General features: G+C 36.4%; 2 protein-coding genes across 2 annotated transcripts; one reads left to right on the plus strand and one right to left on the minus strand.

The window, feature by feature from the left end:
- Nucleotides 1-1,006: 1,006 nt before the first annotated feature.
- Nucleotides 1,007-12,096, plus strand: PKNH_0322000 (SICAvar, type I; the record flags this gene model as incomplete). Its single annotated transcript, XM_039113842.1, has 10 exons — nt 1,007-1,078; nt 1,227-2,025; nt 3,740-3,846; nt 4,010-4,645; nt 5,806-6,429; nt 6,887-7,477; nt 7,709-8,383; nt 9,523-10,221; nt 10,540-11,175; nt 11,668-12,096. The coding sequence occupies 10 exons, from the start codon at nt 1,007-1,009 to the stop codon at nt 12,094-12,096; spliced, it is 5,268 nt and encodes a 1,755-aa protein (XP_038969454.1).
- A 4,904-nt stretch (nt 12,097-17,000) lies between these two features.
- On the minus strand, nt 17,001-24,808 carry PKNH_0322100 (SICAvar, type I (fragment); the record flags this gene model as incomplete). Its single annotated transcript, XM_039113843.1, has 8 exons — nt 17,001-17,429; nt 17,744-18,391; nt 18,783-19,427; nt 20,360-20,998; nt 21,132-21,220; nt 22,364-22,895; nt 23,097-23,732; nt 24,569-24,808. Coding segments are annotated over 8 exons (3,858 nt in total), but the record flags the coding sequence as incomplete, so codon positions are not given.

Raw genomic sequence — 24,808 nt, forward strand, 5'->3', positions numbered from 1 at the left:
ATAAGCTCTTCTTAGAGGGGAAGGTAAAGAGTAGTAAGTTAAAAGAATCTTTTCTTAGAGGAAGGTGAAGGAGTAGTGAGGGGCAAAATAATCTCTTCTTAAGGGTAGGAAAGGTAGGGCAACATAATCTCTTCTTAGGGTAAAGTAAGGAGAAAGGAAAGGGACAAAATAATCTCTTCTTAGAGGAAGGAAGGTGAGGATTAAGGAAGGGACAAAATAATCTCTTCTTAGAGGAAGGAAGGAGAAGGAAATATAAGAGAGGGGGCAAAATAATCTCCTTTTAAGGTAAGGAGAAAGGAAGGGACAAAATAATCTCTTCTTAGAGGGGAAGGTAAGGAGTAGTAAGGGACAAAATAATCTCTTCTTAGAGGGGAAGGGTAAGGAGTAGTAGGGGACAGAATAATCTCTTCTTAGATGTAGGTAAGGAGTAAGGAGTAGTAAGGGACAAAATAATCTCTTCTTAGAGGGGAAGGGTAAGGAGTAGTAAGGACAAAATAATCTCTTCTTAGAGGGGAAGGTAAGGAGAAAGAGAAGGGAGCAAAATAATCCCTTCTTAGAGGAAAGGTAAGGAGGGTTCAGGGTTTAGGTAATCTCTTCTTAGAGGGGAAGGTAAGTTGAAGGGAGCAGAATAATCTCCTCCTACAGGAACGGAGAAGGAAGTAATCTCTTCTTATAGGAAGGGAGAAAGAAAATAATCTCTTCTTAAAGGAAGGAAGAAAGCAAAATAATCCTTCTTAAGGGAAGGTAAGGAAAAAGAAGGGTGTAGAATAATCGCTTTTTAGAGGAACGAATAGGAAGAAAAGGAACACAAGCACACAAACAGATGGACAGACGGAGAGTGTAGATATATAATATATCACATTTTTAAAAAAACAGAAGAAAAAAAAAAATTAAAAAATTAAAAAATTAAAAAATTAAAAAATTAAAAAATTTTTGAAGATTACAAACACATACATACACTTACATACATAAATGTATACTTGTATATAGTAGAGAATGCACAAAAATGGCGGGAAAGTTTTCGAACGTTTTAGCAAAATGGATAGGAAACACAGGACAGAAGAGCGACACCGCCTATGTAAGTAATTATAATTTTTCCAAAGCGGAAAATTAAAAGTTCTGATAAATTGCGGAAGTATTATATATGTGTACATGCTACATATATACATATACATATATATATATATATATATATTTTTTTTTCTCTTTTTTTTTTTTTCCTGCAGGCGACATTACAGGAAGAGATGAAGAAGATGTTTGAACAATTAGGGGACTACCTGGGTGATATGACCAACGACAGGGACGTGGCAGCCGCATGTGTAGATGCAGGGCAGAAGTACCAGAGTAACGGCAGGATTCAGGACAAGGAAATCTGCAAAGCGCTTGTAAGAGCATTATATTGGATGAATAGACGGGGGAGGTGGTCTGCAGGAGCAAAGGGGAAGGATGAAGCTGGGGGGGAGAGTCTGAAAGAACTGAACCAATACTTAAGGTGTATAGTAGGTTACAGTGCTATGGTAAGACTTCTCAGTAATAAGAGGGATGTGGAGAAAATTGTGGAAACTGTTCAGAAGGCTGCGGCGGAACCAGTGAAAGGAGGGGGAGCAGGGGGTGAAAAGGGAACTCTGAATGAAAAATGCAATTGGGTTACATATGAAGATATTTCATTGGGTACCCAAATTTTAGGGAAACCTTTGGCAGAGTGGGTACAGAATTTGAACAGTAAGGCAGGCATTATGAGTTTGTACCTCACTTGGACGCTACGGGACCAGGGGACAGGGACAGAGAGGCAGGAAATTGACGAGAATAAAGATCAGAAGAAAGGAGTTATGGAGTTACTAGGGGAAAAGAAGGCCGCTTCCCTACAGGAAAAAGTTGTTGCAGGAGTTCCAACTTCCCCTCCTGCTGGTGCAGCTTCGCCAGAAGGGAAATTACAACAATTCCTGCAGAACGCAGAATCATGCAAAGCGGAAGACAGTAATAACGTACAGAATTGTCTAAAGAAGAAACTGGAATTAGCAGTAGGTAAGGGGGAAACATTATGGGGGTAAACATCATGGGGATAAACATCATGGGGGTAAACATCATGGGGGTAAACATCATGGGGATAAACATCATGGGGGTAAACATCATGGGGGTAAACACCATGGGGGTAAACATCATGGGGGTAAACATCATGGGGGTAAACATCATGGGATAAACATCATGGGGGGAAACATCATGGGGGAAACATCATGGGGGTAAACATCATGGGGGTAAACATCATGGGGGTAAACATCATGGGATAAACATCATGGGGGTAGACATCATGGGGGGAAACATCATGGGATAAACATCATGGGGGTAGACATCATGGGGGTAAACATCATGGGGGTAAACATCATGGGGGGAACATCATGGGGGTAGACATCATGGGGGTAGACATCATGGGGATAAACATCATGGGGGTAAACATCATGGGGGTAAACATCATGGGGGTAGACATCATGGGGGGAAACATCATGGGGATAAACATCATGGGGGTAGACATCATGGGGGTAAACATCATGGGGGTAAACATCATGGGGGGAACATCATGGGGGTAGACATCATGGGGGTAGACATCATGGGGATAAACATCATGGGGGTAAACATCATGGGGGTAAACATCATGGGGGTAGACATCATGGGGGTAAACATCATGGGATAAACATCATGGGGGTAGACATCATGGGGATAAACATCATGGGGGTAACATCATGGGGGTAGACATCATGGGGGTAGACATCATGGGGATAAACATCATGGGGGTAGACATCATGGGGGTAAACATCATGGGGGTAAACATCATGGGGGTAAACATCATGGGATAAACACCATGGGGGTAACATCATGGGATAAACATCATGGGGGTAAACATCATGGGGGGAACATCATGGGGGTAAACATCATGGGGGTAACATCATGGGGGGAAACATCATGGGGGTAAACATCATGGGGGTAAACATCATGGGGGTAAACATCATGGGGGTAAACATCATGGGGGAAACATCATGGGGGTAAACATCATGGGGGTAAACATCATGGGGGTAAACATCATGGGGGTAACATCATGGGGGTAGACATCATGGGATAAATATCATGGGGGTAAACATCATGGGGGTAACATCATGGGGGTAAACATCATGGGGGTAAACATCATGGGGGGAACATCATGGGGGTAAACATCATGGGGGGAACATCATGGGGGTAAACATCATGGGGGGAACATCATGGGGGGAACATCATGGGGGGAAACATCATGGGGGTAAACATCATGGGGTAAACATCATGGGATAAACATCATGGGGGGAAACATCATGGGGGAAACATCATGGGGATAAACATCATGGGGGTAAACATCATGGGGGTAAACATCATGGGGGTAAACATTATGGGGGTAAACATCATGGGGATAAACATCATGGGGGTAAACATCATGGGGGTAAACATCATGGGGGAAGCATCATGGTGACAGGGGAGGCGGATAGGGGAGTAGGGAATTAGAGGAGTAGGGGAATAACATGAGGGGTTAGGGGAGTAGGGGTGGAGTAAAGTGTTCAATGAGGGTGTTTGTTGTGGTGGGGAAAGTGGGAAAGAAAGAACCTTCTTTTTTTTTTTTTTTTTTTAACTTTCCCTTTTTTTCTTTCTCTATCTATGTTACTTCCTTCCACAAATATTTTTTCCCCTCTCATATTTCCTTTAACATCTTTCTATACAGGTGGAAGTGAATGTAAGAGCAGCAGCAGTTTCTGTAGTCGCTTAGAATGTGTGTTGAAGAAGAAAAAAGGATTGGATGGCAGTTCTACGGGGAAGACGACAAACGACGTAAGAGGGGGCGATATACAATTACACACATACATATATACATATATTTATATGTGTATGTGTATATGAGCACATATGTGCACATGTACATATATGAACATACATATGTATGTATATACATATGTAGATATATGTACATATATATATATTACTTCAATTGTAGGATGAAGTGCGGGGGGCAGTCAAAACGGAAGTCACATCATTCGACAGTGCCCTGTCTACCAGTGCGGGCAACGCCAACGATATAGACACTCTGTGCAATGGCATCACATGCCCCAATGATAATGCAAATGATTGTGTGAGCAAAACAACATGTAAAATTATGGCTAAAGCATTAAAGAACATACATCAAATCAAGAAAGAAAACGGATCCCCTTCTAAGGGGGACGGAGAGAATGACCGAATATTTCGTTCTACCATTCGTTGTGTAGCACTCAATGCCTTCATACACAAATTAAAGGAACAGGCGAACGAAGGTGGTTATGTTTGTGCAGTCGAGGAAGGCATAACTGAAGCATTTGAGGTTGGGGGCACACAACGCAGTACGTGGTGTAAGGGGAGTGGTAATGAGAAGGGTTCCTGTGAGGAATGTGGAAAGGACCATCAGTGCGTCAGTACTGACGTGGGGGGAATTAAGCCGTGGGAGGAAGTAATGAAGGAGTTAAACAATGAATCCAACACCAAAGTGAAATCCACATTGGAAGGATTACATAGTCAGGCCACTTTATGTGATCGTCTACACTGTGCTATAAACCAATGGAAGAAAACAAAAGGAACACCACAAACACAGATCAACGACGTAAGGAAACAAATGTATATGTGTACATAGACATATGCACATATACATATACATATATACATATACATATACTTACGCATACGTACGTACATATTTACATAGACATATATACATGTATACATACATGTACACATATACATAGACATATATATACATGTATATACATATATACGTATATATACATATATATGTACTTACATATACATATATACATGTAAATAGACATGTACATATACATATATATATATACATATATATACATACTTATATATACATATACACATATACACATATACATATATGTGTATATATATACATATACATGGATGTACATATACATATATGTGTATATATATACATATACATGGATGTACATATACATACATATGTATCTATACACATAGACATATACATACATGTACATATACACATGCATAGACATGTACACATATACATATGCACATATACATGTACATACGCATGTAGACACACATGTATATATGTATACATATATGTATATACGTATATATACTTACATATATATACGTATGTACATATATATATGTAAATAGACATATACACATATACATATATGTGTATATATATACATATACATGGATGTACATATACATACATATGTATCTATACACATAGACATATACATACATGTACATATATACATGTAAATAGACATGTACATAGACATGTATATCCATGTATATGTATATACATACATATACACATATGCAGACACATGTATACGTATGTACGTACATACATATGTCTGTACATATATACATATATACGTATATATGTACATATACATATATACATATACTTACACATACGTACATACATATGTATGTACTTATGTATATATGTATACATACATATATACATATAAATATATATATATATAAATATATATACATGTGTATACATATATACATATACGTACACAAATGTATAGATGTATGTACGCATATACATGTACATATATATACTTACATATATATGTATATGTACGTATGCATATACATATATGTATATATACGTATGTATGTATACATATGTATGTGTATACATATGTATATATATACATATGTATATATGCATATGCATTTATGCATATATATATATATATAACTCCACTTATATAGGAAGAATTTTGGACGACAAATGTTAAGAACTTGTGGGATGAATTAGCAAAGAAAATGAAGGAGACAAATGGAAAGGTGAATGGACAATGTGATTCATTTGAAACTGAAGCTGAGGAGGCGGCATGCAAGTATTTGCATGCCGGCTTAGAACATCTGTACAATACGACGACGACGTCGTCGTCGTCAGGAACTGCTAACAGTGAAGTTTTAGACAACCCATCGTTTAGACAAACGATGGGTTGTTTTTTACTTCATTCCTATGCAAAATATATGCAAAGTAAGGCAACTTGTAATATTGAAAAAGGGATAACACAGGCATTTGAGTCATGGAATAGGAGTACTACTGGTAAATGCAATAATGGTTCCTGTGTTCCATGCAAATGGGCAGATAATGCCCAATTGGACAGCTGCAACGTGCCGGCTGGCACAGGCGGCAACACATCCCTTACGGAGAATGTAATGAAGAAATTGGAAATGTTTGTCAATGAAAAGGACTCCAACATTAGTGCAATGCTAACTAAAATAAATAAAAGGGATAATTTATGTGATCATATGAAATGTATAGCAACCCACTTAAATTCCTCTACCGGACAACAACAACAACAACCGTCGAATACAACTGCGGTAAGTAGAGTACATCTGCTGTAAGTAGAATTCGGGGGGGAAACAACTGTACATATATACATACACATACATCTATGTATATACTTACATATATTTGTATATCTACATATACATATACATGTATGTACGTATGTATACATATACATAGATGTATAGATGTATACGTATGTATGTATACATATATATGTTTATGCATATATGTACATACATATACATAGATTTATAGATATATATATATATATATATACACATACATCTATGTATATAATGTACGCATATATGTATATATATATGTTCATGCATATATGTACATATACATATACATGTATGTACGTATGTATACATATGTATATACATATGTATATATGCATATGCATTTATGCATATGCATACATATATATATATATATATATATATATATATATATATATATATATATATATTACTTTACTTGCAGAATGAGTTTTGGGAGAAGAGTGTGAAGAAATTGTGGGAAGATTTGGCAGAAGCAATGATGCACACAAATGGCAATGGCACTGGAACTGAGTGTAATGGATTCGATAATCCATCTGCGGAAAGGGCATGCAATTATTTGCATGCCGGTTTTGAAAAACTGAAGAGCATTTCCTCGTCCACAGCAACTAATGGAGGTGATTACCCAATCCTAAGTAAAGACTCATCGTTTGTCCAAACAGTGGGTTGTTTCTTACTTCATTCTTATGCAGAACATATGGAAAAAAAATCGACTTGTGTTATTACTGCTGGTATAAAACAGGCATTTGACACTGCTGGTACGAATGGTATTAGTGTCCCTTGCCAATGGAATGACGACGACTATGACACTTGCAGAATTATCACAAATGGAGGCAGTGGCAGCACAACACCAACGAAAGTAAAGCCCAAAGTGAAAGGAATGGTCGAAGGCAATGACCCAGACACTGATTCCATCATAAAGAACATAAATGAAATGAAGACTTTATGTGATGGTTTAAAATGTATAGCATCTCACTTAAATTCGCCTAATGCACAAAAGAATTTTCCGAATGTGGTAAGGGGGGAAACAACTTTACATATGTACATACATATGTATGTGTACATGTATATATATGTATATATGTGTACATGCGTACATATATACGTATATATATATACATATATATACTTACATATATATGTGTATGTACGTATGTATACATATACATGTATACATGTACATGCGCATATGTATGCATATGCATTTATGCATATGCATATATATATATTTTACTCCACCTTGCAGACGCAATTTTGGGAGAGTGGCGGCGAAGTGGGACAACTTTGGACAGAATTGTCCGAAGCAATGTTACAAAATGTGGACAAGGACAACGGAGGTCCATGTAGGACAATGGATGATGGCAGTGCCACTGGCAGTGGCGCTGCCAATGGCACTAGACCTGCCACGAAACCTGAAAAGAAGGCATGCAATTATTTACATGCCGGTTTCAACAGACTGAAAGAAAATCTAACGCAGGATGCTACGAAGTATCCAATCCTGTCTCAACACCCATCGTTGAGACAAACGATGGGTTGTTTCCTTCTTAAAGAATATGCAAAACAAATGCAAGGTAAATCGACTTGTCTTATCGAATCAGGAATAAAGAAGGCTTTTAAGGTTGGTGGTGCAGTTCTTAAGGGTACTTGCAATGGTGGTGCCAGTGGCACGGAACCCTGTGTTCCGTGCCAATGGAAAGAAAAAGACTATGACAACTGCCAAATTACCACAAATGGCAACGCCCAAACGAAAGTAACGCAAAAGTTAACATTAGTTAAGGATAAAATTGACGGCACCGCAACTACCACCATGGAACAAGTAAATAAAATGACGTCTTTATGTCAACAACTCCAATGCGCCGCATCCAATTGGTTCAAAAACCACAGTAACGTTAATAGTGGTACTCCAACGAAGAAGGATTGGGTAAGTATTACTACAAACATCCACCACAACACTGAGGGGCTAGAGAAAAAAAAAAAAAAATTCACATTCCGGGTGTTGGAATAAGGTTGTATGGGTATTAGAATAAGGTTGTATAGTGTTGGAATAAGGCTGTAGGGGTGTCCGAATAAAGGTTGTACGGGTGTCAGAATAAGATGGTACGGGTATTAGAATAAAGGTTGTATGGGTGTTGGAATGATGTTGTAGGGGGTGTTGGAATGATGTTGTTGTGGTGTTGGAATGCTGTTATAAGGGTGTTGGAATGATGTTTTGGGGGGTGTTGGAATGATGTTGTTCGGGGGTGTTGTAATGATGTTGTTCGGGGGTGTTGGAATGAAGATTGTTGGGGTGTTGGAATGAAGGTTGTTGTGGTGTTGGAATAATGTTGTTGTGGTGTTGGAATAATGTTGTTTGGGGTGTTGGAATGATGTTGTTTGGGGTGTTGGAATGATGTTGTTGGGGTGTTGGAATGATGTTGTTGTGGTGATGGAATGATGTTGTTGGGGTGTTGGAATGAAGGTTGTTGGGGGTGTTAGAATAAGGTGGTAAAGGTGTTAGTATAAGGTGGTAGGGTTATTGGAATAAGGTGTTAAGGGTGTTAGAATAAGGTGGTAAGGGTGTTAGAATAAGGTTGTAAGGGTATTATAATAAAGTTGTAAGGGTATAAGAGTAAGGTTTTAGGGGTATGGGAATAAGGTTCCACGGTTTAGGACTTAGGTTTCAGGGTTTAGGAGTAAGGTTCCAGGGTTAGCTTTAGCTACTTTGGGGGGGGAGAGGAAAAACTCCTCGCAGACAGGGACTGGATACTACACCAGCCGGATACTACATACTAACCGAATTCTACATAACCTACCACCAACCAACATACTAACATAACCAACATACTGACACAACTAACATACTAACACAACCAAACATACTAACACAAAGAAAAAAAAAAAAAAAAAAAAAAAAAAAGAAAAGGACATATATATACACATATACATACATATGTATATGTATATATATATATATATGTATATGTATATGTATACACATATGTGTATACATATGTGTATACATATGTGTATACATATACATATATTTTTTTTTCTCTCTTTTTTTTCTTCTTTTATGATCAGAATGAAATAAGTGGTGTCGTTGAAGCGGAATTAAGGAACCTTCTTGAAGAAATGTCTAAGAAGAATGATGATTCAACTTTTAACCAATACTGCAACGACGTCGGTTCGCCGACAAACGACACAAAAGGAGAAATAACTGCCAAGCAAAAAGCTTGTAGGCTTTTTGCTTCAGGTTTAAAACACATTTCTGATATTAAAAAGGATAAAGGCCAAGACCCTGATGTACCACTTATAAAAACTATGATGTGCGCAGCACTTAATCTTTATGCTGATGAATTAATTTCAAAATCAACAGATCAATGTCCTCTCGATGGAACTAAATTGGGACAGGCAATAAAACACGCTTTTGGTAAAAGTAATGACATTATGGGGAATAAAACAGCTTCTTCATGCTCAGTTGGTACTAATGATCCTAATTCTTGTTTTATTTGCGAAAGACAAAACCCTTTTTCCCCTTGCAAAATTGGCTCTGACGAAATAAAAAGCAATATGACCGAACTCATCAAAGAAAACGACAAAACCAACACCACCAACAACAGAACCGACCCCAACAACAGCACCCCTAACATGGAAAAAACACTAGACAAAATAAACAGTAAGGACACTTTCTGTACTCAAGTCCAATGTGCCATTAAACAACACTACAACAAAAACAAAAACAAAAATGGACAGGCAGGTGTAATGGCCACACCTAATTGGGTAAGTGGGAACCAACATCAATAACAACTACATATACATTTATGTATATATATATATATATGTATATATATGTATATGTATGCATATGCATATATGTATATATATGTATATGTATATATATGTATATGTATATGTATTTATATATGTATATATATGTATATGTATGCATATGCATATATGTATATATATGTATATGTATATATATGTATATGTATATGTATTTATATATGTATATGTATACACATATGTGTATACATATGTGTGTACATATACATATATTTTTTTTTTTATCTCCCTTCCTTCTTCTTTTATGATCAGAGCGAAATCGAAAATGACGCCAAAGGCGAATTATCGAAACTTCTAGGACATATGTTGCAACCTTCGGAGCAGAATGCAGTTACCCAATACTGCCAAGACTACGATTGGTATACTTTAGGCCATAAACAAAGCAAAACAAATAAAGCAGCTTGTTTACTTTTTGCTTCAGGATTAAAGCACATTTATAACCACGGTAATGGCCGTGTTAAAAGCCCTGTTAAGGGCCCATCGTTTGGACAAACGATGGGTTGTTTATTTCTTAAAGAATATGCAAAACAATTAATAGATTTGGCAGATAAAGAAAAAAAGCATAAGGTACATCCGAAATGTAGCGTAGAGGATGGTATAAACTACGCTTTTGGTAAAAGTAATGCCATTATGAATGCAACACCTCCATGCGACAAGAGTAGTAATTCTTGTTTTGAATGCAAACTGAACGACTATGAAGATTGCAAAATTGGCACTGCCAATGTAAAGGACAAAGTCAAATCACTACTCCAATCGGAACAAAACCTAATGGAAGAAACATTATCGAATACACTTTGTCCCATCCTTCCTATGGATCTCCTTACCCCTTTTCTTCCTTTGGCTCCTGTCTCTATTGGCCTTTCTGCTATGGCTTATTACCTTTGGAAGGTAAGATTAAAAAATTAATAAAAAAAAAAAAAAAAAAAAAAAATTTTAATGGACAAAATTAATTGTTAAAAGGAAAAAAAATTTTTTAATGGTTAAAGGGGAAAAAAATTTTTTTTTAATGGTTAAAAAGAAAAAAAAAATTTTTTTAATGGTTAAAAGGAAAAAAAAAAATTTTTTTTTAATGGTTAAAAGGAAAAAAAAAAATTTTTATTGGTTAAAAGGAAAAAAAAATTTTTTTAATGGTTAAAAGGAAAAAAAAAATTTTAATGGACAAAATTAATGGGAAAAAATTTTTTTTTAATGGTTAAAAGGAAAAAAATTTTTTCTAATGATTAAAAGGAAAAAAAAAATTTCTTAATGGTTAAAAGGAAAAAAAAAAATTTTTTTTCATGGTTAAAATAAAATAAAATAAATGTGTAAAAAAAATTTTTCACAATTTTCTTAACAAAAATATCCTCTCATTTTTTTTTTTTTTTCTTTTTTTTTCTGTAGTATTTTGGTCCTCTTGGTAAAGGAGGACCACGTTTCAGAAGATCTCCTGCTGAAATACGCGGTCCATCAGTACAAGAACAAGTCCTCGATCATGTGGATGCAGGTGCTTCACATGAATATCGATTGGTGAAAGAACGAAAACCTCCATCTGCTCCAACAAGAACAAAACGTTCTGCTGGTGTGAATCGTCGCACGATTATTGAAATTCATTTTGAAGTGTTGGACGAATGTCAAAAGGGGGACACACAATTGAACCAGAAGGATTTTCTGGAACTTTTGGTTCAAGAGTTCATGGGATCGGAATTTATGGAAGAAAAACAGGTTCCTAAGGAAGAGGTTCTTATGGAAGGGGTTCCAATGGAAAGTATTCCTTTGGAGCAGGTTCCAATGGAGCGTGTTCCAAGTTTAGGTTCCGGCTTTATGGTTTAGGTTTAGGGGGTTAGTGTTCACAGTTTAGGGTTTTATGGTCTCAGGTTCACGGTTCAGGGATTAGGTTTTAGGGTTGACGGTTTAGATTTTATGGTTTTAGCGTTTAGGATTCAGGGTTCACAGTTTAGGGTTTATTTTTTAATGATGAAGGATATTGGTTTCACACCTTTTGTCCTTTTTTTATTCTTTTTTTTTCAAGAACAAATAAAAAGGAAAAAAAAAAAGAAAAAAAACATTCTTTTTTTTAAAGAACATTATTATTTTTTTTTTAAGAACACACATTCTTTTTTTTTCTTTTTTTTTTTTTTTTTCCTTTTTATATTTTTTGAAAAAAAAAAAAAGAAAAAAGGAAAGATTTTTTCTTTCACCTTTATTTCTTATTTTGTTTGCAACTTTTTAATTTTTTAGTGAAGATAAAAAAAATGTTTATTGAATTTTTTTTTTTTTTTTTCTTTTCTTTTTCTCTTAAAATTTGTATTCCGTTTCCATCTTTGCGAAAAGTTGCCCCCAATAGGTGTTATATCTTGTTCTCGTAAAAAAAATGTATGGGACATCCGCGCGCGATCGCTCGCGCCCCCTACGCGGAACACTATATTACGATTTCCGCGAAAAAAAAGTGTGGAAGAACGATAAAAATTTTCATATAATTAGAACTTTAAAAAAAAAAAAAAAAAAAAAAAAAGAAAAGAAGCAAATAATGGGAAAAAAAAAAAAATTGTATATTGTATTCATAATATTTTTCGTGTAAAAAAAAAAAAATATAATGGTTCCATATAATCATAAAAACCATGTCTATACAATAATCATTATAAGATGTTACTAAAACAATTACACAAATGTGATGATATTCATGCTAAAAAATTACATACACACACAAAAAAAAAAAGAAAAAAATTCATGATATAACTTCTTGTAATGGGAGATTTTTTATTTCGCATTACATAAGGGTTGAATTTTTTCCTTCCCGGACTTTGTTAGGTTTTCGAATATCGGACGGATAAATTTTCTTCGGTACAACTTGAACCCTGAACCTTAAAACACTGAAATGTGAAGACTAAACCGTGAAACATAAACCCCTAAACCTATACTCTACAAACATTAAACCTGAACCCTAATCCTAACTTTACCTTAACACTAAACCCTGATCCTACATTCACCATAACCCCAACCCCTGATCCTTATATCACCATAACCCCACACTTTGATCCTACTATCACCATAACCCCAACCCCTGATCCTTATATCACCATAACCCCACACTTTGATCCTACTATCACCATAACCCCAAACCCTGATCTTACATTCACCTTAACCCGGAACCCACCTTATCCCTTAACCGGAACCCACCTTATCCCTTAACCGGGAACCCACTTTTATCCTTAACCCGGAACCCACTTTCACCCTTAACCCGGAACCCACTTTTACCCTTAACCCGGAACCCACTTTCACCCTTAACCCGGATCCTACTTTTACCCTTAACCCGGAACCTACCTTACTCTTAACCCGTAACCTACTTTACCCTTAACCCGTAACCCACCTTATGCTTAACCCGGAACCTACTTTACCCTTAATCCGGAACACACTTTTATCCTTAACCCGGAACACACTTTTACCCTTAACCCGGAACACACTTTTATCCTTAACCCGGAACACACTTTTATCCTTAACCCGGAACACACTTTTATCCTTAACCCGGAACACACTTTACTTTTAACCCGGAACCTACCTTATCCTTAAACCGGAACTTACCTTATCCTTAAACCGGAACTTACCTTATCCTTAAACCGGAACTTACCTTATCCTTAACCCGGAACCTACTTTTATCCTAAACCCTGAACCCACTTTTATCCTTAACCCAGAACCCACTTCAATCCTTAACCCGGAACCCACTTCAATCCTTAACCCGGAACCCACTTCAATCCTTAACGCGGAACCCACTTCAATCCTTAACCCGGAACCCACTTCAATCCTTAACCCGGAACACACTTTTACCCTTAACCCGGAACCCACTTTTACCCTTAACCCGGAACCCACTTTTACCCTTAACCCGGAACCCACTTTTACCCTTAACCCGGAACCCACTTTTACCCTTAACCGGGAACCAACTTTTACCCTTAACCCGGAACACACCTTTACCCTTAACCCGTAACCTACCTTAATTTTAACCAGGAACGTACCTTATTTTTAACCCGGAACCTACTTCACCCTTAATCCGGAGTCTACTTTTACCCTTAACCCGTAACTTACCTTATCCCTAAACCGGAACCTATATTTATGCTTAACCCGTAACCTACCTTAATTCTAACCAGGAACCAACTTTACTTTTAACCCGGAACCTACCTTATTTTTAACCCGGAACCAACTTTACTTTTAACCCGGAACCCACTTTTACCCTTAACCCGTAACCTACCTTAATTTTAACCCGTAACCAACTTTAACCCTTAAACCGGAACCAACCTTATCCTTAACCCGGAACCTACCTTATTTTTAACCCGGAACCAACTTTACTTTTAACCCGGAACCAACCTTATTTTTAACCCGGAACCAACTTTACTTTTAACCCGGAACCAACCTTATTTTTAACCCGGAACCCACTTTTATGCTTAACCCACAAACAACTTTACCCTTAACCCGGAACCCACTTTTATCCTTAACCCGGAACCCACTTTTATCCTTAACCCGGAACCCACTTTTATCCTTAACCCGGAACCCACTTTGATCCTTAACCCGGAACCCACTCTTACCCTTAACCCGGAACCCACTCTTACCCTTAACCCGGAACCCACCTTATGCTTAACTCGGAACCCACTCTTACCCTTAACCCGGAACCCACCTTATGCTTAACTCGGAACCCACTTTACTTTTAACCCGGAATTTACCTTATCCTTAAACCGGAACTTACCTTATCCTTAAACCGGAACTTACCTTATCCTTAAACCGGAACCAACCATATTTTTAACCCGGAACCAACTTTACCCTTCACCCGGAACCAACTTTTACCGTTAACCCGGAACCAACTTTAACTTAACCCTAAATCCTGATCCTACTTTCACCTTAACCGGGAACCCACTTTTATCCTTAACCCGGAACCCACCTTACCTTAACCCGGAACCTATTTTACCTTTAACCCGGAACTTACCTTATCCTTAACCCGGAACCCACTTTGATCCTTAACCCGGAACCCACTTTGATCCTTAACCCGGAACCCACTCTTACCCTTAACCCGGAACCCACCTTATGCTTAACTCGGAACCCACCTTATGCTTAACCCGGAACCCATCTTATGCTTAACCCGGAACCCACCTTATGCTTAACCCGGAACCCACCTTATGCTTAACCCGGAACCTACTTTTATCCTTAACCCGGAACCAACTTTTACCCTTAACCCGGAACCCACTCTTACCCTTAACCCGGAACCCACTCTTACCCTTAACCCGGAACCCACTCTTACCCTTAACCCGGAACCCACTCTTACCCTTAACCCGGAACCCACTCTTACCCTTAACCCGGAACCCACTCTTACCCTTAACCCGGAACCCACTCTTACCCTTAACCCGGAACCCACTCTTACCCTTAACCCGGAACCCACTCTTACCCTTAACCCGGAACCCACTCTTACCCTTAACCCGGAACCCACTCTTACCCTTAACCCGGAACCCACTTTTACCCTTAACCCGGAACCCACTTTTACCTTTAACCCGGAACCTACCTTTTCCTAAACCCGGAACCAACTTTACTTTTAACCCGTAACCAACTTTACCCTTAACCCGGAACCTACCTTACGCTTAACCCGTATCCTACCTTATTTTTAAAACCGGAACTTACCTTATCCTTAAACCGTAACTTACCTTATCCTTAAACCGGAACCTACCTTATACTTAACCCGGAATCTACCTTATCTTTAATCCGGGGAATACATAACCATGAAAACCGTTTTCCCATACGCAGAAACAACCTTCCGCCTAACCCGTAACCAACTTTACCTTTAACCCGGAACCCTGAACCCAGGCATTTCCGCATATTCCCGTTATTCTGTATACATTCTTGGTGTAAAGTGTATGTATGCTTTTATAAGGTTGTTTGTGCCAACACCTATGTATACACAATTTTTCCTTGCGTCGGATAAGTGTGTGTTTTTCCTTTATATTTTGTGACCTTTTTGCAACTGTAATATATTTCATCATACACCCCCCTTTCCTTTTCTTTTTTTTTTTGGGTGTGCGCAACCAGGACACATCACAATATGAGCGCGCGCTCATCTTCCTGTTTTTCACAAAAAAAAAAAAAAAAAGGGAAGAAGAAAAAAAATATTTTTCGCAAGCGTAAAAAGAAAAAAATATATTTTTCGCAAGCGTAAAAAGAAAAAAATATATTTTTCGCAAGCGTAAAAAGAAAAAATAATTTTCTTAAAGAAAAAAGTATTCTAAAAAAAAGACGAATGTTTTTTCGCAAGCGGAAAAAAAAAAAGAATGTGTGTTCTTAAAAAAAAAGAAGAATGTTTTTTTTTTTTTTTTTCTATAAACAAAAGGGGTGTCTTTTCACCAAAAAAAAAAAAAAAAGAAAAAATTTTTGCAAACAAAATAAGAATAAAATTTGGAAGAAAGAATATATTTTTTTTTCTTTTTTTTTCTTTTCAAGAAAATATAAAAAGGAAAAAAAAAAAAAAGAAAAAAAGGACAAAAGGTGTGAAACCAATATCCTTCATCTTGAACAAGAAACCCTAAACTGTAAACTCTAAACCCTGAATCCTAAACGCTAAAACCATAAAAACTAAACCGTCAACCCTAGAACCTAAACCCTGAACCGTGAATCCTAAACTGTGAACCCTAAACCTAAAACTGTAAACCCTAAACCATACACCCCGAACCCTACAACCCGAAACCGTAAACCTCAGACCATGAACCCTAAACCATAAACCCGGAACCTAAACTTGGAACACGCTCCATTGGAACCTGCTCCAAAGGAATACTTTCCATTGGAACCCCTTCCATAAGAACCTCTTCCTTAGGAACCTGTTCTACTTCCATTAATTCGGATCCCATGAATTCTTGAACCAAAAGTTCCATAAAATCCTTCTGGTTCAATTGTGTGTCCCCTTTTTGACATTCATCCAACACTTCAAAATGAATTTCAATAATCGTTCGACGATTCACGCGACCAGAACGTTTTGTTCTCGTTGGAGCAGAACGAGGTTTTCGTTCCTTCACCAATCGATATTCATGTGAACTATCTTGCTGCACATGATCGAGGACTTGTTCTTGTACTGATGGACCAGGAATATCAGCAGGATATCTTCTGAAACGTGGTCCTCCTTTACCAAGAGGACCAAAATACTAACAAAAAAAAAAAAAAAAAAAAAAAAAAATGAGAGGATATTTTTGCTAAGAAGATTGTGAAATATTATTTTTACACATTTAATTTTATTTTTTTAAACCATTAAAAAAATTTTTTTTTCTCCTTTTAACCATTAAAAAAAATTTTCTTTTCCTTTTAACCGTTAAAAAAAATTTTTTTTTTTCCTTTTAACCATTAAAAAAAATTTTTTTTTCCTTTTAACCATTAAAAAATATTTTATTTCTTATTCCTTTTTTTATTCTTTTAACTGTTAAAATTTTTTTTTTTTTTTTTTCTTTTTTAATTCTTTTACCTTCCAAAGGTAATAAGCCATAACAGAGAGGCCAATAGAGACAGGAGCCAAAGGAACAAAAGGGGTAAGGAGATCCGTAAGAAGGATGGGACAAACTGTATTCTCTAATGTTTTTTCCATTTGGGTTCGTTTCGTTTGGACCTTGAACATTGGTTCAACTTTGTCCTTTACACTGTCTTGGCCAATGAAGCAACCATCATAACCTTCATTTAGTTTGCATTCAAAACAAGAATTAGGATCATTAGTACCTTTGCATTTAGATGATGCATTCATAATGTCACTACTCTTACCAAAAGCATGTTTTATACCATCCTCTATGCTACAAAGAGGATGTACCCAACTATTTCCTTGCTTCTTCTTATTTGCCATTGTTTGCAATTGTTTTGCATATTCCTTAAGAAATAAACAACCCATCGTTTGTTCAAACGATGGGTCCTTCTTTTGGCCATTAATATGGGTATAAATGTGTTTTAACCCTGAAGCAAAAAGTAAACAAGCTGCTTTATTTGTTTTGCTTTGTTTATGGCCAAGTTTATACCAATCCTCGTCCTTATTGCAATATTTGGCAAGGTTCGATTCAGTCTGACCCTTCGTCATTTGTTCTATAAGTTCAGTTAATTCATTCATGGCGTCATCTTCGATGTTTTTCTGATCATAAAAGAAGAAGAAGGAAGGAAGAAAAAAAAAATATATATGTATGTATACACATATGTATACACATATGTGTATACATACATACATATATACATATATATACATATATACATATACATATATATACATATATACATATATACATATATACATATACATACATATGTACGTATGTACATATATACATATACATATACATACATATATACATATATACATATATACATATACATACATATGTACGTATGTACATATATACATATACATATACATACACATATATACATATATACATATATACATATATATAAATATATATACATATATACATATATACATATACATGAATATATATGTATATATGTTGTTGTCCATAGCCGCTTACCCAAGATGGTGTTTTTCCATTTTGAAATTTTTCCCCTTGGCTCCTTAGTTTTTGTTTGATGGCACATTGGACTTGAGTACAAAAAGTTTCGATTTTATTTATTTCCTCTAGTGTTTTGTCCATGTTGTTGGGGTTGGTTTTGTCTTCGTTGTCGAGCAGAATGGTCATATTCTTCTCTATTTTGTCAGAGCCAATTTGACAATCGGCAAAAGTTTTTTTTTCTTGCCTATTGCAAACAAAACAAGAATTATTGCCCTGAGTATTGCATGAAGTTTTTCCATTCTTAGTGGCATTATTATTATTAAAAGCGTGATCTATTGCCTGTTCCAATTTAGTTCCATCGAGAGGACATTGATTATTTGCTTTTTTTATTAATTGATCAGCATAAAGATTAAGTGCTGCGCACATCATAGTTTGTTTAAGTCGTCCATCTTCCTTGGTCTTGTCGTTATGAATTTCAGAAATGTGTTTTAAACCTGAAGCAAAAAGCTTACAAGCTTTTTGCTTTGCAGTTTTTTCTCCCTCGGTGTCGTTATTCCATTTTTGATCATTGCAGTATTGCTTAGCGGAATCCCAATTCTTATCATCCGTAATTTTTTTTAAAAGGTCCTTTAATTCCTTATCAACTTCACCTTCGATGTCACTCTGATCATTAAAGAAGAAAAGAAATTAAAAAAAAAATATATGTATATGTATACACATATGTATACACATATGTGTATATATATGTCCTTTTTTTTTTTTTTTTTTTTCTCTTTGTGTTTGTAGTATGTTGGTTTGTGTTAGTATGTTGGTTGTGTCAGTATGTTAGTTGTGTCAGTATGTTGGTTGTGTTAGTATGTTGGTTATGTTAGTATGTTTGGTTGTGTTAGTATGTTGGTTATGTTAGTATGTTGGTTGTATTAGTATGTTGGTTATGTTAGTATGTTGGTTATGTTAGTATGTTTGGTTGTGTTAGTATGTTATGTTGTGTTAGTATGTTGGTTGTATGTTAGTATGTTGGTTGTATGTTAGTATGTTGGTTTTGTGTTAGTATGTTGGTTATGTTAGTATGTTGGTTGTGTTAGTATGTTGNTACCACCTTATTCTAACACCCCTACAACCTCATTCCAATACCCCAACAACCTGATTCTGTCACCCCTGGAACCTTATTCCAGCACCCCTATAACCTTCTTCTAATAACCCTACCACCTTATTCTAATACCCTTACCACCTTATTCTAACACCTTTACCACCTTATTCTAACACCCTTATCACCTTATTCTAACAACATTACCACCTTATTCTAGCACCCTTATCACCTTATTCTAACACCCTTACCACCTTATTCTGACACCCTTACCACCTTATTCTATCACCCTTACCACCGTACTCTAACACCCGTACCACCTTATTTTAACACCTTTATCACCTTATTCTAATACACCTACAACCTTATTCTAATACCCCTGAATCTGATTTTTTTTTTTTTTTTTTTTTTTAAATTCCTTCTTCTTTTTCTTTACTACTTATTCTTATTTCTTTAATTTTATTCCTTTTCTTTCTGTTTTTATTCCTTTTCTTTCATTTGTACTTACCGCATTCGGGTTGCTCTTTTTAAGTGCTTCAGCTTGAACTCGAGATGCTAAACATTGTAGGCGACTGCAGAGGGAGCCCTTATTTCCTGGTGTTGTAGTTATGTCCGTGAGGGCGGTATTGACTTGGCCAGTGTTTTTTTTGTCCAGTTCATTCAATTTGTCCTTTACATTGACAGTGCTTTTGCCGTTGTTTATGGTGCAATCATCATAGTTGTCTTCCAGTTTGCAAACGAAGCAAGGTTTACCATTCCTGCATTTAGCTTCCTTAATAGCGCCTGCCTTTGAAAAAGCGGTCTCAATACCTTCAGATATGTCACAAATCATGCTCCTTCTTTTCATTTCTCTTACAACACTGTTTAACATTAAGCAGGAAGCGAATTGTTTAAACTCTTGGTTATCATAAGGGTTTTTCTCCTGATCGCTCCCCTTCGTGGTGTAGTTCCGCTGAATACCCGAAATATGTTGCAGCCCTGCTGCAACGAGTTGGCAGGCAACTTTGTTCGCGCCCCCGGCAGCGCCGGCTTCCCAGTTTTGGCCATTGCTGTCTTGGTTGCAGTGGTCCGTAATTTTATCCCGATTTGACTTCATGTCATTTAGGAGTGAACTTAATTCTGCCCCGACATCATCCCACATTTTATCCTAAAAAATATGGGTCACATATATATATATATATATATATATATATATACATTTATGGATATATATACTTATATACGCTTCACATAGTTCTTTGCGGGCAGTTAACTCATTATAGAAATGTAATTTCTCCTACATTGTTCTGATGCCCCCTATTATTCTTCCATTTATCTGCTACGCACTTCACGTAAGTGCATGTGTCACCAGTACTGTCACACGGTTTACCTATAAAAGAGGACAAATTAAAAAAAAAGAGGGAAAAAAAAAGGAGAACAAATTGTTTTCACATGTTCGCTGTGTTAGTATGTTGGTTGTGTTGTGGTTGTATGTTGGTTGTGTTAGTAATGTTGGTTGTGTTAGTATGTTGGTTATGTTAGTATGTTGGTTGTGTTAGTATGTTGGTTATGTTAGTATGTTGGTTGTGTTGTGGTTGTATGTTGGTTATGTTAGTATGTTGGTTTTGTGTTAGTATGTTGTGTTGTGTTAGTATGTTGTGGTTGTGTTAGTATGTTGGTTATGTTAGTATGTTTGTTGTGTCAGTATGTTGGTTGTGTTAGTATGTTGGTTATGTTAGTATGTTGTGTTGTGTTAGTATGTTGGTTGTGTTAGTATTTTGGTTTTGTGTTAGTCTGTTGGTTGTGTTAGTAATGTTGGTTATGTTAGTATGTTGGTTTGTGTTAGTATGTTGGTTTTGTGTTAGTATGTTGGTTGTGTTAGTATGTTGGTTATGTTAGTATGTTGTGTTGTGTTAGTATGTTGGTTGTGTTGGTTGTATGTTGGTTATGTTAGTATGTTGGTTATGTTAGTATGTTGGTTGTGTTAGTATGTTGGTTGTATGTTGGTTGTATGTTGGTTATGTTAGTATGTTGGTTGTGTTAGTATGTTGGTTGTATGTTGGTTGTATGTTGGTTATGTTAGTATGTTGTGTTGTGTTAGTATGTTGGTTATGTTAGTATGTTGGTTGTATGTTAGTATGTTTGGTTGTGTTAGTAATGTTGGTTGTGTTAGTATGTTGGTTGTGTTAGTATGTTGTGTTGTGTTAGTATGTTGGTTATGTTAGTAGGTTGTGTTGTGTTGGTTGTGTTGGTTGTGTTGGTTGTGTTGGTTGTGTTGGTTGTTTTGGTTGTGTTGGTTGTGTTGGTTGTGTTGGTTGTGTTGTTGTTGCGCTGGTACCAACACAACCAACATTTTGTAGTGGTGGTGATGGTACCAACACAACCATTGGTACCAACATTTCGTGTTGATACCAACACAACCAACATTCGGAAGTGGTGTGTTAGTGTGGTTGTGTTGGTACCAACACAATTGCAGTGGTACCACAACCACAACTGTGTTGGTTGTGGGTTAGTGGGGTTAGGGTTTACTTACATATGTCCTTTATAGCTTGGTCATTAATTTTCTTCATTTCCTTCCTTCCGCCGTTGTTGTCGTCGTTTAGCACTTTTTCTTCTAACTCCGACTTTAGATTCTGAGCAGTGCCCCCGGAGTCTAGCTTACAGGGTTCGAGGCTACTTAAGGGTTCCCTACTACACGTAAAACACTTATCATCATTCTCGCACTTAGTGCCCTTCTTAATAGCATCATTCTGCGTCGTAAAAGCTTGCGTTATACCTGGCTGAACACCCTTTTCATCCTTGCACGGCAACTGTAGCAGTCTATCAGCAATAGCATTTAATAAAACACATTGCATCGTTCTCTGGAACGATGTATCAATGGAGTAGCTTTTGCCATGGTCGCCCTCCGTATCGTACAGGTGTTTTAATCCTGCTGCTATAAGGAGGCAAGCCTCCTTTCCAGTTTTTTCGCTTAGAGTGCTGCAGTAATTGTTGACTCCGTTCTTCCTTTTCATATTATCAGAGAGATCACTCAGATGATTTATGGCTTCTTCCCACACTTTATCCTATAAGTATATATATATATATACATACATATATATACATGTATATATGTACATACATATATGTATACGTATGTACATGTAGGTATATACATACGTACATATACATATATATGTATATGTAAGTATATATGTATATATGTATACGTGTAAGTATATGTACATGTACTTATGTCTACATATGTGTAATGGTTATGTCCTTACCCAGTCAAGTGGTTTCCCCGGAGTTGCGCCGTCACTTTCTTTCCTCCATCGGTCAGATATACACTGGAAGCGTTGACATAATTTCATATCATTTATTTTGGTTTGCATATCCTTTATTTTGGTGTCGCTCTTCACGATTTCTTCCACCTTCTGTGTTGCTTTTTCCCCTCCGCCATTGTCATTTGTTTTAACTTCGCAATTATTAAAGGTGCTTTCATTCCATTGGCATGGAATGTCAGTACCAGTACTAGCACTATTACCCTTCCCAGCAGTGTCAAATGCTCTTTTTATTCCTTCATCAATAAGACAAGTTGCTTTTTCTTTCATGTGTTTTGCATAAGCGTGAAGTAAAAAACAACCCATCGTTTGTCTAAACGATGGGTTGTTCTTTAAGACGTCGTCGCCTGACGGCGACGACGACGCCGGCAGCGTCGCCGCCGACGTCACCGCCGGCGGATCATTCTTGTACAGTTGTTCTAAGCCGGCATGCAAATAATTGCATGCCGTCCTTTCGGACGGACCATGCAATTCATTACATCCATTTCCAGTAGTACCGGTACCCCCATTCTGTTTCATTGCATCTGACAATTCTTGCCATAGTGTTGCCACGGCGCCTTTTTCCTCCCAAAACTTGTCCTATGTAAGTAGTAATATATATATATATATATATATATATATATATATATGCATATGCATAAATGCATATGCATATATACATATGTATGTATACATACATATGTATATGTACATTTGTACATATGTATACATGTACGTATATGTATACAAGTACATATATATATGTACATACGTACATATGTATACATGTACATGCGTACATGTATATGCGTATATGTACATACGTACATATATAAGTATATGTATGTATATATGTGTATATACACATATGCGTCTGCATATGTATGCACATATGTGTGTACATATATGTCTACATACATATGTACATACGTACATATGTATACCCCTATATATACATACGTATGTATACGTATATATATATACGTATATGCGTACGCATATGTATATGTCTATGTATGTGTATATATATATACATACATGTATACATCTATGTGTATGCATATATATACGCATATGCGTCTGCATATGTGTATACATACATATACATGTATGTATATGTATGCACATATGTGTATACATATATGTCTACATACATATGTACATACGTACATATGTATATGCATATACATGTATGTATATGTAAGTATATGTATGTATATATGTACATGTACATTCGTACATACATGTGCACATCTATGTATATGTATATGTATATGTATATATACATATGCATATATGTATATGTGTACACGTATTTGTATATACATACATATGTATGTATATACGTATGCGCTCACATATGTATGCACATATGTGTATACATATATATGTATACATATATATGCATATGTATATATTCATTCCTCTCCACTTACGATAGCCGACTGTCCACCTCCTTGTGTATTGTTCTGTGCCTTCAAGTAAGTATCAATGCATGTTAGACGCTCACACATTTTGTCATTGCTACTGCCACTTCCACTGGTGTTGTCATCCAATGTGTCCTTGATACATGCTTCAGCTGTAAGAAGATGAAAAGAAGATGGAAAGAAGATAGTATGAGATGGAAAGAAGGATGAAATTGTGTTGTGTATATGTATGTTGTTGTTCCCTTTCCT

This window comes from Plasmodium knowlesi (genome assembly GCF_000006355.2).
Source record: "Plasmodium knowlesi strain H genome assembly, chromosome: 3".
NCBI classification, from domain to species: domain Eukaryota; phylum Apicomplexa; class Aconoidasida; order Haemosporida; family Plasmodiidae; genus Plasmodium; species Plasmodium knowlesi.